Below are 14,722 nucleotides of genomic sequence, written 5' to 3'. Positions count from 1 at the left end.
CTTACTTTACATGGATTTTCACATTACCTTGAGTTTTGTGCCAACACCATCAGTTCCAGATACCAAGATAGGATCTTTGTAACCAGCTGCTTTCAAATCAAAGAGGCCAGCAAACCCTCCAAGCTCCGCATTGCAGCCTGCCAGCCAGAAAACATGAAAATAGTAAATTTTTACTTTCATGGCTTTCTCCATGATCCCCAACATAAGTTTGTCAACATGACTTTGCTTTGTCAACAGGAATCTTTTCTCTGACATTTAGACCCTCTTCATAGAGACACAGGAGCTCCTAATTTTATGTTTGCTTTGTCTTTTTTCTTCATTACCTAAGGCAATGCAAAACTTTGTGATTGAACATTCAATAATTACTATGACTGATATATTTCACCCTTGCACTTAGTATTTTTATGGACAAAACCAAACAAACAAAACCCAAAAAAAACCCCAAACAACAAACCAAACCAAACAAAAAACAAACAAAAAGAAGTTGTAGTAACAGATTGAAGCCCACTGCTTCCTGGGAAAGGATGGTATCTAGACATTTTCCAACTGAAATTTCTTATCTCTTTGTTAATACTGCTACTTACAATATATTAAGACTCCTTGTTCCTAAGCCTGGTTGTGATAGGTAAGCACAGTAGCCTTGAAACTATAACTGGCTAAATCGTAAGAGTGAAACAAACATGAGGAGAAAATACTATGAATGCTGAGAAATCACTAGTTGTACTAGTGTGTGTGCATGTGTCTGTATTTTTCTATGTATACTGATGTTATCTGAAGGTTCTCAGTTAATTTGAAGTAAAATGTTTATTTCATAAGTGAATGATATTTTACATCTATCAAAAGAATTGCAAGGGACTTCCTAGAGCAAGATATGCCTGAGAGATTCCTAATATCATGACACTCAGGACATGTAATTTAGAATCATTTTTTGAATAAAATCTGTAAACTTAATGAAGCACATTTTGAAGAAATCACCAGCATTTGCTTACCCCAGATATTTCTTGTGTAATCTAGCAAGACACAGAACACATAAATATGAGCATTTGTATCAAGATCAAATTATAAGCCTCATTGCCATGAGCTGACTGAGACAGGACTAGAAGGCACAAGTCTTACCTGACCTTGATGTAGCTGAAGCTAGCGGTTTAATTTTCTGAACCAAAGTATTCCCTGCTGCAATGTCTACTCCACTGTTTTTGTAAGTCAGGCCTCTGGAAGAAGTTAAAAATAATGTTACAACAATTGATTACTAAATTCATAAACATATTTTAAAATAATATTTATTTCTTTACATCATTGCATCACAAAAGGGATGAACCATTCAGAATCCTATTCTGTTGTCAAGTACCATTATTTTCCTGCTTGTACAGTAACCAGGCTCATAGAAAATGATTTCTAAGTATTGCAGCACTCATTTCAGGCAGGTTCAACATCTCAAAGGTTAATCTTCTTGCTGTTTGGAACCTGGCCTGAAGCAGGAAGTATTATACCAAAGATAGGAAGTATTACACCAAAGATAGGAAGATAGGAAGTATTATACCAAAGACACAAAACTTCATGGGTCTCCACCACAGAAAATCTGCCATAAGCAGTATTCAAATAGTTCCAGATATCTTAAAGACAACACAGGAGCATCAGTATCATACTCTATCCAGTCAAATACTAAGCCAATGCATGCAAAAATGCACTGCTAAATCAGAACACCTCAGCACCCTGCAGGATTAAAGCAAGTTAGCTTTTCAACACAGAAGTATCACACAAATCAATAGTCCCCTATGATACTTTGGGAGTTTTACAACTGTAACCTGCCTCTTTATCACCTGAAATGATACTACCACAAAACCAACCACACCTCTTTTTTACTTAAATGGACTTTCTCTTAAAGTATATATTTTAAAGTTTATTTAAAAAGACCTAAACTCTTAAGGACCATTAGAACAATACAGAAAAATGTCTGTAAACTTCAGGTGTTTCTTTCTCACAGCCATACAACAAAAAAAACAGTACAAAATGTTACATGTCATTTGTCTGTCCATATGATTGACTGGGACATTAAGACCCTCCCATATTTACGGAAGAATGTTTTCATTTTGGAGATAGTGAGTATAATGACTTAATTCTTACTTGTATCACACGTATCTCACTCCAGTTAAGAAACTGTTATTTCTACACTGTCAAGTGGAACGAACCAGGCTATGTGGTGCATCCTTGTTCCAGGTTTATACTGATTTTAGTTCTATGATGTGATTCAGTATTAAGTTTAAATTCAAAGGGTGAAACACACTATTGATTACCAACGACAAATACAACAAACAACTGGCTGAAGAGCGCTACTACCAGGAAAATACAATGGTATTTGTACATATCACAGTTCAATGATTTGCAAGATAAAAACAACTTTCAGAAGTAGCTGTTCAGTCTGTGAATAAGACTCAAGGAAATACTAGCCTGCAATAACAAGTGACCAAAGTCAGCCCCTTTTAGTCTGGACACAATAGATATTCACCATATTTTCACCTTAGTTTTAAAGGCATGGTATATACTTTGATTCTTCAAATAAATCTTTAACTTTGTTTAATTTTCTTGAATATTGTTATTAAATAAATATTCCGGATTTTTCCACAAAGTGAAATGCATAGGACTTGATCCTGCAAAACTGCCAAGAGGAGGTGCATCCCCAGCTGTATAGACCCAACCATCACTCTTCCATAACTATGTGCAACACAGAGTCCAAATGAAATATGCCTGTCTGTTCTTTCAATTTTAGGATGTCTGAGCAAAAGTTGGTGCAGAATCAAGGACAGCGAAACAAGCATTGACTATACACAGCTTCCAGGAGTCCCCTTGGTAAGTTAGGGATCCCCTGAGCACATAGGCACTCCAGTCAAGAAACTTGCTGGCTATGGCCCATGAACTCAGTGTTTTAGAGAACAGCTCATTAAAGAACCTTCTTGTCTCGCCTTACACACTGATTTTTTTTCTACTACAATACAAATATCACATATTTTCACAAAAATTTCTCAAAAGATGCACAGCACTTGAGAGAGAAAGAAGACTAAATACAAACACCCTTGCTCATTTAGTAAGTTTATTGATGATAATTTTACAATATACTAATCAGTATACACTGGCAGTAAAAATGGAACTCTTACTAATATACTTCATAGACTAAAAAACACTCTACTATCAAAACTTGTGTTTTGAGCTTATTGAAGCATAGGCAGGCAGATACACTTCATATTAGGTGAAAATGAGTTAATCCTACATGCTTGTCACTGTAGCTGAACTCAGATATGGGAGAATGAGAACATGGATGACAGAGCCATCAAGAAGTGTGTTCCTCCCTTGGTTGCTCCTCTTAGATTGCTTACAAAGACGGTAGTTAAAACTTCTCTAGATTTATATATAGTATCAACATCAGTTTATTAATGTAAACTAGCGAGGCCTTTAAATCCCTTTTACACCACTTATTTGCATTTCAAATATTTCAAATATCTACCTGGATTGTGTCAGGAAAGCTATACCCCGATAACCAATGTCCTTTCTATAAATGGCACCCCTGAAGTGTATAGCTGCAACTCCCTTGTTGGCTTCTTGCAGTGCTGTCATAAGATCTTCTTTAATAGCAGTTACTGTAAGGACTCTTCCTCCACTAGTCACCACTCTGCCATCCTTCAGGGCTGTGCCTGCATGGAACACCTCCAGTCCTAGCTGCTTAGCCTTAGAAAGTCCTGCGATGGTTGTTTAAGAAAATAAAAGCAGAAAAATAAATCTATTAGAATATCCTCTATTAAATTACAAATTAATAGATATTCAGCACTTATTGACTATGTCTAGAAACCACAACTGAATTCAGTGTGATTGTGTTGGAAAATAGGAATAAATTTGCAAAATCTACATTTTGTGGAGAGACAGGTCTGCTACTTATATGCTCAGAGACAAAGAAAGAGGTAGTTAGCTGAGACATCTGCATACAACATCTAATTCCAGCTGGATTTTATATTTCACTGACATACAAAACACAGAACATACCAACATCATTATGTAAGAATCAGTGATCAGTCCAGAACTACTTTACTGTAACACATATGAAAGAAACGCTAGAGAACTTAATAATATAGTGTAGAGAATCAAAAATATGATGGGTGCATTAACAACAATTGATGTGTGAAAACTCAGTCATCTTTTCCTGAACCATAGCCACAAGACCTATAGTTTCTATGTGCCTGTGTTACACTGATTCACCTTTATCCACCAAAAGAGAGAATGGAGAGAGAGCAGGAGAGAAGTCAAACTTCTGCGGTTTCTCCTATTACATTTACCTGTTATTTCCAAACCCTTGGGATATGTTCCTGGATACCCTTCGCTAGCCATGACCACCGTCACAGCTGCACCATCTTCAAGCCACACTGGCATGGAACTAGACAACCTTTTATTGATAACTGCTTGCATGACTTCATACAAATCACTTTTCAATAGTGGAAGAATTACCTACAACAATAGAGATCAGCAAATTCAAGATAACAATATAAATTGTTACATTTTCTCTCACTGACCTTTTAAAAATACTAATGAAACTGTCAAGATAACATTAAATATGTTTGTATGGTGTACTTACACACATATATACACAATGTGCATAATCTGTGTACCTTTAAAAATACTATTCCTTGAAGGCAATTTCAGGGAGTAAAAGATCTGCTACATACAGAGGAGAAAAAGTAGACAACAAAGAACCCTATTTGCTCTGAAGAATTACAATGAAGTGGTTTATTCCAGTTATTAACAGGGACTGGGGAAAAGAAGTGTTCACTTCTAATAGAGTAAAAAAAGAATTCAAGTCCATTTGAGAAAAGATATGGAAGTGCTGAGTTTCACTCAAGCTTACCCTTGTAAAACCCATCTTTGAGTATAGCCTGCTGAAATCTTTTCTGGAATGGAACAATTTCTTAACAGACCTTCTGTCTTGAGTAAACAAACCAAATATTTAAAATCTCAATCAGCTAACTGTTCATCTGAAAGTTAGGTAAGAATAATAGTAGATGGCAACAGACTTTTTTACTCCCATAATGCCAAACTGTATCTACCTACGCAATAACTCACCTGACATTCTGGGTCACCAAATCTGCAGTTAAACTCGAGAACTTTAGGTCCATCTTTGGTAAGCATTAACCCAGCATAAAGCACACCTAAAATAAAAAATTACATAAAAAGCCATCTAAGCAACTGCATAGGTCATATGTTTTGTATTTGTAATAGCATTAAAAAGAATGACACCTGTACTTATTTAAAGGTAGGATGCTGACACTTGAGAAGTGTTAAAAAGAAATCAGGCAGAAACAGTTGTGGTTACCATTTTGCAGCTTATTTTCAAATGTTTTCCTCTCTGTTCTTCCTTACTTGACAATTATCCACCATTAATAAAATTATATCCATTGATTTCGATGGTCACTAAATCAAGCCACTGATACCAAACCCAGTTTCCAAATAAACCAAAGTTATTTACCTTAACTTACAGGGTGAGTTAGGCCTATGAAGAGGATAAAGTAAAAAAAAATACCAGAAGTTCTTTCTCTTTATGATTAAAACCCCCAAACTTTTGTACATACCAAAATAGGGGACACCTTCTTTCCTCATGCCATCAACAGTTTTTTGAAGAACAGTATCTCTTATTTTCTGCAGTAAATCTTTAGATATCTAATAAAATAGGATTAGAAAAGTGTTTGTAAAAAAGAAAGTGCATGAGTTTTCCTACTCTGATGGCTAGTGTTTATAAGAACCAAGCAGAATACTTGGTGTCCTGCTTTCTCCAAAGTGTTTCATATTAGCTTGTCGTAGAAAACTAGTATTTCTTTCTCTGTCCTCAGACAACAGCATTAAAACAATCATTTGCATATTTTCAGACACTTTTCCATGTTTAGATCTATATGTGTACACAGTCAGCCTGGCTTCACTGGAATAAACTATTTGCACAGATTGGAATTTAGATAAGGTGTCCCAAAGACAAATCAGCTGGAAAGTACAATGATCAATGAACACATTTTATTCAATAAACAAAATTAATAATTTTATAGAATAATAAACACCCCCCTTTTTTTAAAAAAAATACCCTACCCCTGCCTTCACTGGCCATGACACAGGTTAAGAGAAAACAAAGTAAGTCCTTTTGCAAATAGAAGTTCCTTGCCAAACTACCTTAAACCACAACTAAAACTCATCATTAGCTTAGCTCAGCACAAGATAAAAATGTGGTTTTAAGCACCTGGTTCAGTATTCCATAACAATGAAAAAAAATCAAAATCAAAATATAAAGTTACAGAAATAACGTATCCACCTTCCCACTTCCTCCTGTGCATCATGTGGAACTAAAAATTCACACATGCTTTCCATGCTAGAGCTGTAGCACAGCTGTAGAGGAGCATCTCCTTATCAGTACATTTTTACCTGAGGTGCTGGGGAATAAGCTCCCATCCCTCCAGTATTAGGGCCTTCATCTCCATCCATTAATCTCTTGTGGTCCTGGGCTGGAGGCATGGAAGCAACTGTGACGCCATCAGTGAAACATAAGCACTAGATAACAAGGAGAATAATTAAAACTCCAGTGTATGATTAAAATTAAAGCACAGAAAGTACATTTGATTTTCAGTGTTGCAATAGATATTTGAAAGTGTAAATTCTGTCTCCCTGACAAAACAAACTATATTCTGAATGTTTTCCTTTCCCCTCAGGAAGAAGTGCCTCATTTTTTACTACCTTGCTGTGAAAATTACCTTTACTTTAACACATAAAAATTACAACATAACATCAGTACTGAAAGAAAATACTAAAAAGGTTAAAAAAACATTTAAAATACTCTTGACAGAAGCTATTTCCTCCCTCACCTTCCTCCCCTCCCTGCCCTGGAAGGAAAGCATGACATTCCTTTCAAGATTTCCTGTTCCTTGATAAAACTATTTAATTTTGAATTATTTATAAATCACTTACATAGCAGATGCTTTTACCTTCCTTATATTCATAACAACAAGCCTGCTGGAATCCTCTGAACCTCAATGATGATCTTCATTGATTGGACTACTGCTAGCTGTACTCAAAAACATTTTAGAATGCTAATTAAAAAAACAAACAAGGACTTCCCTACATAACCTGAAAATGCCCAAATATTTATATATGAAAAACTAACAATTTTTGGAAGGTGAATTACTTTGACAGCCAAAGCAAGCAGCACGTTTTTCATATTTCTGTCAGTTATCACAGAAAAAAATCCCCTTTAAACTGCATGCTTATATTATTGTGTTAATTTACAGTAAGTATTTTAAGGACTAATTAAGGGTGTTATATATTTTCCACCACAGAATGAAGATCCGGATAACCCCCTAGTTCCTAAATAGGTCAAGCCAACCAGGAAGGAGTAAGGATGCCTTGCATATCTGATTTCTTCATATCGGGCAGGAAAACAGACTATGTGAAGACTGGCAACAGTTGGAGATGATTGCTTGCTTTATAAATACCACCACCTTCAAGATGAAAGCGCATAACATCACCATAAGTCAACTCCAGCTCCAGGAGCTGGGAACCTGAGCTGGTACTTGGCTGTTCTACTTTATGTGAAGCAGGTGTCAAGTTGTTCTGACACCTCAAAACACAGGCTCTAAATTCTCCTTTTCTCTTTCACACTCCACTAATCACATCAGATATATTTTTATAAACAAATGAGCTGAATTAGTTTAAAATAAAGGAAATGTCCATTCTGCATATGTAGAGTAAATCAACACTGTCAAAATGTTCAACAGCCTTTCCTTCTGGGTCCCTTGTCTCCAGATGCACTTCCACATTGCAGTATCTAGGCCAATGAAACACATTAAAAAGGATCCAGAAGGCGCCTGTCTTGAGCTGATTGTTCCCTTGCTCCAAAGTTTATGGCTCCCTCATCATGCAGTTCAAGATATTTCCTCCATCAGCAAAGCTGATTAAATGAAGTCCCCATGCTCTTTTGCTCCCTATCACTCCTTGTCTTGCTCTGCACTTCACCATCCTGTTATACTGATTCAAATAGCACTGGCCTTTAAACCAGAACACAGAAAACACATAAGGTCATGGTGCTGATTTTGAAAAATGATCCTTAGATTGTAGCTTCACAAAGAGGTAACTTGTACAACTGAATCAAAGGCAAACTATAGTGAAGAGGTAGCAGTGTGGAAGGGAAGGTACATTTTACGCTGTCTTTGCTGTCAGAAATACTAACATAACTGCATGCTCAATGACACTCAGAATTTTTAAGGTTTGCTATTCTTTTTTCATGTGGCAAGAGTTGATTACTATTTGAGTCATCTTTAATTTTTTCAACAGACTGAAGGATGTTTGGTTCTTAACACAGCTGTCTTTAAATTTATAAACAGATAACTGGTTTTAAGTAATAAAATCCTACACATCCCTGCTGTAGGTACCTATGTAATATTTCCTAAATAGTTTAGAACAGGTATAATCAAAATGTTATAGTGAGATGCACACTTACAGAAACTTCTTCTCCTTCAAGAAGTTCTTCAACAACAACGGTTTCCCCAGCTGTGCCAAAAGTCTTATCCTACAGTAAAACAAAAATCTGTTTAGTTTTGCTTTTGTTATTTTAAACTATTCAAAATGTAACAAGAAAAAATATTTCTACCACAGCAAGAAAGATGTAGCACAGTTTTAAGACTATTAATCCATTCTCCACCCTGGTTATGTCAAAAATGGTAAAATCTTTGCTCCTCTTTTCTGTTTATTCCTAAATAAATGCAGATTTTATGTGTCAATGTTTTTAAATTACAGGTGGTATTTATGACTTACTGAGCAATTCCTCATGCTCTAGCTTCTGAAGCTTTTACCCACTATACTGAGACTAATAGCAATGACTATCAAGTCTATAATTTGAACTTTTATTTTACAAGAAAGTGCCTTTCTATGGAATACATTGGAAGAGGGCAATATTTTCATATTTCAATGCAATGTTTAAACACTGACTGCATATTCAGGCAATTAAAAACAACCAGCCCACACTGACAAGGTAATTTTGGGGATCAGTAAGCCTCTCTGACATACTTTTCATTTTTTGTTCAAGACACTGAGCCACTTGTTAAGACATCTATTTGTCCAATAACCATACACACACAACCAAATGTGAGTGCAGACTCTATCTGTATTCTAACTCTTGAAATACAAGTGTCAAATAACATCTATGAATCAGGATAGCTCCACTGCATTATAAGACACTGTGCTGCTGACACCAGCTGAGGACCTGACCTGTATGCATCTTATTTTCCATCTCTATATTCCTAGCTCTTCAGATAAAATCGCTTTGTTTCGCATCTCTTCAGATTTTGATGGTCTTAATGTGGTTGTTAAATATCATACCTAAATGTATATTTTGCTTGAAATAATTCCTCTGGAATTTCACTGCATGCTTAAGTACTGTGTGACTGGAGTCCTAAAGCTGATGTTGCTTGTCATGATCAAGGTCAATTACAGTGTTAGTGTTACAGCACTGTAGTACGAGTTTGACTGCAGCAGTCTCAAATGGTACAGGCAATCCATATGGAAGTAAGTGTGGGTTTTGTTTAAGAATGATTCTATTTTAGCCTAAACTATGCCTAAAAGAGTACCCTCCCTCAGGCAATAGATATGACAAAGCTTCCTAGTTGTCCACATAATGGATAAAAAATTTGATGCCTATTAGCCAGGTTCCTACTACATAGAAATAAAGAATATCTCTGAGATGCTCTGGTGGTTAACAACTTATTTTGTGCGAGAATTCCTCCAGTTAGTGCATGACATTTCTACTAACCTGCATGATTTCAGTAACAGCTTTGCATGCTTCTTCCTTGTTTGAAGCCACGATTACTCCTTTGCCAGCTGCCAGGCCACTAGCTTTTACAACTAAAGCAGGGAAGTTTGCACTTCAAAGACACAGAAGAGAGATTCAACATAAACACTCTGTATTGCAAATACATTTTGTAGACATTTTGAACATTTCAAATAGATGAAAAATCAAAATACTTCTAAGTTTTCATAGCAACATTTTACCTTATTGAGTGTTGTGGTTTAAAACCAAACTGCACAGATTGTGCACTCACTCCCGCCCTTGCTCCCCCAACTTCTGGAGAGTTAGGAAGGAGAATCCAAAGATTGTAGCCCCCACGGGTTGAGGTAAGAACAGTTTAATAGCTAAGGTATAACACAAATCACTACTGCTACTACTACTACAAATAATAATGATAAAGGAAATAACAAGTGAAGAGAATACAACACCTCACCAGCCACCAACCCATAACTCACATTATATTGAGTTACACACAGATAAACACTAGACTTCTCTCATTATGCTATGCCTGTGAAGGATTTCTGCTTCTTGTTTTTTTTCTCCACCACTGAATTTCATTACTGTTGTTTTTCTTTTAATAATTTATTGCTGTAAATTATTATTATTTGGGTCACCTGAATTGTATTCTGAAGAGCAGAACAGCATTTGCTGAGTAAGTCTCCAATGCAGAATTTATACTTGTGGAAAAAAGGTACAAAGAAAGCAGAACAAATGACTGCCAGACTGCAAGCTGGGCTTCCACAGTAGACAGTTTGGAAAAAAAAAAAAAACAAAACAAAACTTGTCCTATATTCTCTTGTAAACTGAACACTGAATTTTATTTTCATTTAGAGCAGTAAATAAGGACCATTTAATTATCACTGCAATGTGCTAGTGTTGTTATCCTTTAAAACCTTTACAGATGTTCTATCACAGCTGAAAGTACTCATATTAGTAATCATTTGATTGTTTGCTTTGGATACTTGGCACACTGCTGTAAAAAGAAATATTTCTAAAATGACAAGAATTTTACCTGTTAATAAAGCTACATGCTGCTTTGGGATCAGTAAAAGATTTCCATCTTGCAGTTGGGATTTCGTGACGATCCAAAAAGGCTTTGGTAAAGCTCTTACTGGACTCCAGCTGAGCTGCCTTTGCCGTTGGACCGAAACACCTTACTCCAGCTGCTGTCAAATCATCAACAATCCCTAAAAAGTACAACACATAAAAGTTTCATAAATCACCATGAGAATTGAATGATTTCTCCCTGTCCTTCTACTTAGCTACTAGTTAACTCAGCTACAACTCATCCTGAACATCTGCTAGTTTTAGATAATCTTTATCTACGTGTCCTGTTTTGCTTACCATAAATTTTGGACATTCCGTTTTGCTTACAATAAATATTGTACAAGGTTATAAGGTCCTAGAACTACATCAACTATGGTCATTTATCCTTTACAAGGATGACCACTAAGCAGAACTAAACTTACTTACTTGTAATAGATCATATTTCATCCTGTTTTCTCTATTTCATCAGGTAGTCTAAGTCTTGCAGAAGCACTGATTCATTTGAACAAGTATATCACAAATAATAAGCCATATATATCTATCCAGTGCCTATTTCAGATGCATTCTTCACTATAATCAGAAGCAGACAACCCTGCAATATCTGTGGCTAAGAAGATCTGCTGCATTTGGTAAGAGATGACAATCTCCCCTTGTTTTATTTAGCTTTTAGTTAAAAAGTTAGCATTAGTATTTTGTGAAGATGACAATTGTTGATCATGTGAAATGTTAAAACACAAAAACTGTCAGCATGTTTATAAATGTTGTGGTTTTGCGGTTGTTTTTTATTTTGGTTTGGTTTTCTTACCAGGTCTGAAATTATTATTTGAAGAAATGAAACTTCACCAGAAAATCAAAACTCTAATTAAGTTTCATATATGGAAACACTTTGATACCTTCCCTACCAATTCCAAGCACTTAAAAAGAAATTGAATATTTAAGGATATTTTAAGCGTTATATTGTTCACACAATGCCCTTCAGAAATTCATTTTCATCACACCACAACCCTGAGCTTCAGGGAAACTGACACAGAGAATCTATTTCCATTCCTACTGAAGACACTGGGATACTTCAGTGGTGCACAGAAGACAGGAACTTAAATTTACTTTTCTTCCTAAATGATGAAGACTATGTTTTTTTAGCTTGCTTTCTCTTACCAGCAGCAAGAGGAACCTCTGGACCAACCACAACCAGCTTGATCTCCTGATCTCTGCAGAACTGGGCGAGTGCAGCATGATTGCTGATTGAAATAGCTGTCAAAAATACAAAAGAGTGGTGAGACTGGATTCATTACTTTTCCTTGGCACTTATACTATCAACACATGAAGCAGCACTTTCATCAGTCTCACACTCTTGAATGTGAATGACAGGTCATTATGCATCTGGAAGAGGGAGGTATGAACTAATATGTAGGCTTACATGCAAGGGGTAGACCAAAATAATGCACTCTCAAGCCCCCAAGCAAAGGCTGTGGTTTGAAATGCATTGTCAACCCACTTCGCTCTTGAACATGAGAAAACCAATTTTGGGTTCCCCTACACTGCCATACATCTCTAAGAACATCTTGTTTGCCAGCACAAGAGGTGTTGTGAGGGATTCAAGTGAAAATAACTCACAAGCAAAAATAACACATTTTTTTCAGCCGGTCTCCTTCCTGAGTAGGGTCACCATGAAGCTTTATACATGTCCATGCCAGTATCGTATAAGGGACAGGTATAAGTGGCTAGTGGTGGGATTGCAACTGCTTTCTTTTCTTTTTTCCTTCTTTCTGTAGTGCCACGTGAAACTGACACTACTGAAAAAAAGGGGAAGCTCAACATTTTTTTATTACATTAGGCTAAACTTCATAAGGGCAGGTGCTGTAATTATGGGTAAGGTTATCTGGTCTTAGGTTTTTATGAACATTATTTTTCCATAAACAAACATTTAATATGACAATTCTTGGAATACCAAAAACTGTAAACAAAGTAAAAAGCTTGCACAAAAGACAATAATGACAAGTGTCATGATAACAAATTTACGCAAAGGCAATGTAATTCCACTGCTTTTATCAAGAATAAACAAAGCCAAAGTCTACAGCAGATGGGGATACAAACCCAGAACAACCAAACCGGCAGTGAGAGAAGCCTGATGTGTATTGGCTGACCCTGCAGGGAGGAGACTAACACATCAGCGCACAAAGCTCCCAAAAGGAGCATCATACAGCACAGCACAAACCCTCCTTGCAGACGGACTACCTTCCTTTTAAGTTTTGTCTGTGATGTCCTGTTAGCAACTGTACTGCCAACATGCCAGGAACTCATGGTCTCTTCCAGCTAGTTTCCAGGGAAGTGATGAGAAACAGCAGTGACAGTGACATAGCTGCTTCTGCTGGACAGACACAATTTTGTGTCAGTGCCCACTGTGCTCCTGCCATCCTATATGACTAAATTGTCTCCTTCCACAAGGGAACCAACTATTTCTGCCTAAGAGATGGTATAAAAACAGCTATCTGAAACCCACACTATGGTTGTAGATTTACCTTATTTGGGTGGAATGGGGGGAACAACAGACTGAACACTAATAAAAACTATGTCATCGATAGCTATTTCAATTACATTGTTCCACAAATATTTGTATGTAAGGAGAAGCGAAGGCCTTTAACTTCCTTGGACAACTTATGTCAGTTGACTTCTGGCTCACAAGAGAGCAAAACCAAAAGCATTAATACGCTTGGCTTTAAAGTACTGATTAACATAAAGGTCAATATTGCATTTCAGTCCCATGAGGGTGTTGTGAAAGCAGCTAGAGAACGACAGATCCCAACCAAAGAGAGTGGGAGCTCTGGTGGGCTACTGAAGAGGGATGATCCCTGTTCCTTATGAGATTAATCCATGTGAAGGGGAGAAGGGAAAAGAAAGAGCCTGTACGGTGATTACACTTCACATTCCACATTGTCTTGCCTCAGGTCTGATCTACTAGTGAATATGGCATCAGATTTACATGATGTGGAAATGTCCTAGTAACAAACAGAAACAAATAAATCACACTGTTAATGCATAATTTTAACTTTCTTTCCCCCAAACACCATTTTCCTCAGGATGCAAACTGAAAGAGGATATTTTTGTAGCTGTGTTTCATGTCTCAAAACAACAGCTAAATATTCCTTTTGAAATAAACAGAAGGACTTTGACCAAGGTTTTCAAAGCTAGAGCTTAAAATTAAAAGAGTATAAGGTATACTGAAAGCTATAATGTGATTGAAGGAGGTGTCAGGATGCTTAAGTCCATTCACGGACACACATACACCTATCTCTGGATTCAGCCCTTCTGTACACTTCTGGCACTGAAACTGCCATGTTAATTAAATATAAATTAAATATAAAACTATATTTAGTCACTCAACCTAAATCTGTCTTCACTGTCAGAAATGATTACTGACTCAAATTAACCATGAAAACTTTTTTTTTACTTAGATACAAGAAAGTTTGAAAGTTTTAATTTTACAATTTTAAGCTCACATTGATGTATTTCAGAAATCATCTGAGAACCAGAGCTGCAATGCTAATTAAAGGCAATCTCATGAGCCATGAGAGGAGGATGAACTTTCAAAGACAAATCTTCATTGTACCAAAAAACCCCCAGAAACAATGGTAGCAGTTTCACAGTGTTGCCCAGGCTCACACAATCTAATAGACTCACATGCTTCTGCAAAGCTGTTTTCCATTCTCTCTCCCGAGTTAAAATCTAGACCCCCATGACAGGACTAAAATGCCTGAGCAGATAAGACTAATTGTTTCCTTAAAAACAAGTATGTCAGACTCTTCACAAATTCTAGATTCT

General features: G+C 36.4%; 1 protein-coding gene across 12 annotated transcripts in view; it reads right to left on the bottom strand.

Annotated features, from left to right (window-relative positions):
- The window catches only part of GART (phosphoribosylglycinamide formyltransferase, phosphoribosylglycinamide synthetase, phosphoribosylaminoimidazole synthetase), a 38,434-nt gene that overhangs the window by 13,912 nt on the left and 9,800 nt on the right, over positions 1–14,722 (bottom strand). For all 12 annotated transcript variants that reach the window (XM_034074228.1, XM_034074186.1, XM_034074201.1 and 9 more), the window contains 11 exons: positions 12,059–12,154; positions 10,869–11,043; positions 9,821–9,932; positions 8,513–8,581; positions 6,445–6,570; positions 5,610–5,697; positions 5,104–5,189; positions 4,323–4,491; positions 3,500–3,731; positions 1,117–1,211; positions 28–137 (listed from right to left, as the gene is read on the bottom strand). In XM_034074228.1, the coding sequence (XP_033930119.1) occupies positions 28–137; positions 1,117–1,211; positions 3,500–3,731; positions 4,323–4,491; positions 5,104–5,189; positions 5,610–5,697; positions 6,445–6,570; positions 8,513–8,581; positions 9,821–9,932; positions 10,869–11,043; positions 12,059–12,154 (1,358 nt within the window). The remainder of the gene's footprint in view (positions 1–27; positions 138–1,116; positions 1,212–3,499; positions 3,732–4,322; positions 4,492–5,103; positions 5,190–5,609; positions 5,698–6,444; positions 6,571–8,512; positions 8,582–9,820; positions 9,933–10,868; positions 11,044–12,058; positions 12,155–14,722) is intronic.

This window comes from Melopsittacus undulatus, chromosome 2, assembly GCF_012275295.1.
Source record: "Melopsittacus undulatus isolate bMelUnd1 chromosome 2, bMelUnd1.mat.Z, whole genome shotgun sequence".
NCBI lineage: Eukaryota > Metazoa > Chordata > Aves > Psittaciformes > Psittaculidae > Melopsittacus > Melopsittacus undulatus.
Note: the sequence above shows the minus strand (reverse complement) of the source record. Positions and strands in the feature narration are given on the sequence as shown.